This window comes from Spodoptera frugiperda, chromosome 28, assembly GCF_023101765.2.
Source record: "Spodoptera frugiperda isolate SF20-4 chromosome 28, AGI-APGP_CSIRO_Sfru_2.0, whole genome shotgun sequence".
Classification (NCBI taxonomy): Eukaryota; Metazoa; Arthropoda; class Insecta; order Lepidoptera; family Noctuidae; genus Spodoptera; species Spodoptera frugiperda.
Genome location: NC_064239.1, coordinates 4987811 through 4991464, shown reverse-complemented (window position 1 = coordinate 4991464; position 3654 = coordinate 4987811). Strand labels below are relative to the sequence as shown.

Below are 3654 nucleotides of genomic sequence, written 5' to 3'. Positions count from 1 at the left end.
GCACTGAGCGCAACATAATGTCGCAAATTGATAAATACGAGACGTAATTGAAAAAACAAAATAACAAAATCTTACTTAGACACAGTGTGTCAATACACCGTGTTATTTGGAAAACGTGACGTGCACACAGTATTATATGGTTCTCAAACTGTAGTGTTACTAATACATGGTACAATCGAGACAATTGTAAGAAGTTCAAGTAAACATTTATGAGTAATTTAAAATGAGATGTTAACAGTAATCTGTGAAAGATTATACTAGTTTCCCTAGATCTTTTTCCGTTTTGATTACGAGCACCGGTGATGTATCCGTTTTTCTTGCGTGTATTTTCGCATGTTTGACCCACACATATCGAAAATCCATTTCACTGGCCGCTTTCTTAGTTTTCGATAGCAATAATTTATTGTTCATCGTTAAATGGTCATTGATAAATATTTTACCATTACCAGGCAAACCAATATGACTAGCTATCATACTAGTAGTTTTTGATTCATATCTAGCTGCAGCTATGAAATCCTCTTTTACATATCTATTGCAGAATCCAACGATGATGGGTTTCGTATGTTCTTTATCACGCGTAGGCACTCGTGCAAGAAAGTTTATCTGGGTTTTACAAATGGGGTAGTTAATTTTCTGACCAATCTTGGTTATAACTTCAAATAAATTTTCATTTTTAGACTGCGGTATCCCTTTGACTTCTATATTATTTAAGCGCAACCACTGATCTTTACTCTCCGCTTCATCATCCAATTTATCCAATCTAGCTTGGAGACCATCAACCTGAACCTTCACCCCCTGCAGCTGCACAATCCGTTGTTCCATATTTTCCATTTTAGCGCCGAATGTTTTTATTATATCATCGAATTGTGTCTGAAACGAGCCCCTCAGGTCAACAAATTCATTTCTTAGCGCTGACATTTCATTCTTCAATCCCTCAAGAGGAGCCAATTTTGCCGCCAAGGCTCGGATTTCCATCAGGACAGCAGAGTCAGATTCCGATATCGGTGACCTTGGTGAACTAGGTAGTTGCGTAGCACCAACATTTAACTGCCTGCACTTATGGCAACGCCAAGAGAGCTTCCTGTCACCCAGCTTACGATAGCCACCCTCGGTAATACCAGCACAATGATAGTGCAGTGACTGGTTACAAGCTGTACATTTTGCACCCTCCGACAGCTGCTCGCCGCAAGAACCGCACTTCTGTGATTCCATATTGCAATTACTTAATATACAGCTGCACAAAGTTTGAGATCCACTGGATAATTTATTATTTAAAACGATAGGTTTCCGATAAAACGACCGCAAGCTACTACGCCCACGACGGAACTGACCGTTTTTATTCTAAATATTACGATGTTCGTTTTATTATAACACGATACTAACTACCAAACCTTTTTTTTCTTTTAGAAAACGTTGCCCCACACTGACTGTGTCGTTGGTCGAGTGGTCGCAAGTGCGACTGCCGGACAAGGGGTCTCGGGTTCGATTCCCGCGTCGGGCAAAGTATTACTGGGTATTTTTCGGCTTTTCGAAAATTTCTCAGTAGTAGCACGGAGTCTGGAATTGTGTCCAGTATATGGCAATAGGCTCACCCCCTATTACATGGGACTTATAAACAAATGGTGAAAAGTGGGTGTACATTGTATAGCGGCATTACATGCCGTAATGTGCACCTCTGCCTACCCCTTCGGGGATAAAAGGCGTGACGTTGTTTTTTTTTACAAAGAGTTGCTCCTTGCGGGAGTCCAACCCGCTACACGTTGCGCGACAGCCAATTGCCCAGCCACCACGCCAACCGTGCACTCCCGCGTATTTCTAACTACATTAACTACAACTTTTTATCTTTATGTAAACGTGACATTTTATGCCCTAACTTTTGACTAAGTAGAATACAAGAGGGAACCCAATGACTTTCTTTTGAATCCAGCTTAACTTTTAATATATTAAAATTTAAAATAAAATACCTACTTAAGCGGGTGTAAGATATACAAAAAGTTATTATAATGACTTTGAAACGTTTCAGCGTCACTATTATAATAATAATTATGTAAAAGTTGTTCCAGATGTCTACGGTTGCCCGACATTACTCATTAATCCAAACTTCTCCCAGGTGTTACGCCAAGTTTTATTTTTGTTCTAGATTTTAATGAGGAAGATCTATTTGGGTAAAGTTAGAAATTCAAGTATCCGGACTTCGATCAGTTTGTTGATCGAAGTTTCCGGCACTTAAAATTCAAACATTTACAATAATATATGTATTTTTGAAACCGTGTAGATATCATAATATTTATATTAAAGTCCATCTAGTAGATTATTTAGACACGTATTTTTTTAATTTTCTTACGGAAATAAGCAGTATCGACGATTATATTGATTTAAATTATGGTGTGACGTCATTTTTTGATACGTTTTATACTTAAAAGAGACGTAGTTTGCTCCCACTTCTAAACTTTGATTCGTACGTAAGTATTGTTTTTCATACGACAGAATAAATAATACGTGTCTAATATTTTTTTCATTAGCTAACTGACGTACTATATAGATTTTTATTTTTTATACCCCATCAAAAACATATTTATTCATTCATCGATATTGTTTTGAGATTTACACATAAGACTTGCAACGAATGGTGTTTTCAGCAATACGCCGAATACTTACCACATATTTAGCTAAGACATATCATAAGGCAAAGTATTCGGCCGGTGTATGTATATAGCACAATACTGATTACTGTTAATAAATAAATGTGGAGGATGGCTATTGTTCCTGAGTACGATACACTGTCATCTATTTGATTGGCTGCAGTCGTAAGTAATGATGACAATGACATCATATCGTTGAGTTAATAGTTCGTTTAGATCTCTGAAAGGGATGTAGTTGATCCCGTTGTGTTGACATGGTTGCTGAGATGATGTGTTATGGACATGGTGCGACGGGCGACGGCACGACAACTTGTATTATTCTAATTCATAATCAAAACTTAGAAGTGGGATATAAATATAAATATTTTATTAAAAATCCTTCTGATAATTAAGTGCTGCTATAAGAAAACGATAGAAAATTGGTTTGCGGAAGGACAATTGGACGTACCAGGAAAATATGTCCAGTAATCCCTTGAATATCCGTATCTCTAACCATAATCAACCCTAACATAGTGCTGTATCCTCTACCAGTGTACATTGGATTGACAACTTTATTATTTTTGACGTAGATATAGTTTTGTTTGGACATCCGTACCCAAGATAAAATAAATTCCATTATAGAAATAAGGTAAGGTAGGTAAGTAGTTATATAGTATGGAATATTGTGTAACAGATTGTCCACAGTATCAAAATAAAAGAAATTTATAACCAAAGTAAATTAGGAGATGTTATGTAAAAACTTCAATTTTCAGGCTTCTTGTTGGTAGTTGCCGTTGGCTATTATAATATGAGCCAATCGCTTTCTGAATAATTGGTTTAGTACCAATACAACTACCTAATTTACAGTTCCTTTCACACAGCTTCAAAACCGATTTTTATATAATCACAATATCTGCGACGATCACTAAAGGCCTGTTACACAATGTCTGTATAGCCGCTATATCCCAGATAAATTTGAATAAAAAACCAACTCCACCACTTGTGTTAGAGTGCGAACCTTTTTTAAAGTCGG

At 36.8% G+C, this 3654-nt stretch overlaps 1 protein-coding gene across 1 annotated transcript; it reads right to left on the bottom strand.

Annotated features, from left to right (window-relative positions):
• Nucleotides 1–252: 252 nt before the first annotated feature.
• On the bottom strand, nucleotides 253–1212 carry LOC118273805 (uncharacterized). Its single transcript, XM_050705702.1, has one exon. It carries the CDS (start codon nucleotides 1210–1212, stop codon nucleotides 253–255), a length of 960 nt encoding a protein of 319 aa, XP_050561659.1.
• Nucleotides 1213–3654: the final 2442 nt, after the last annotated feature.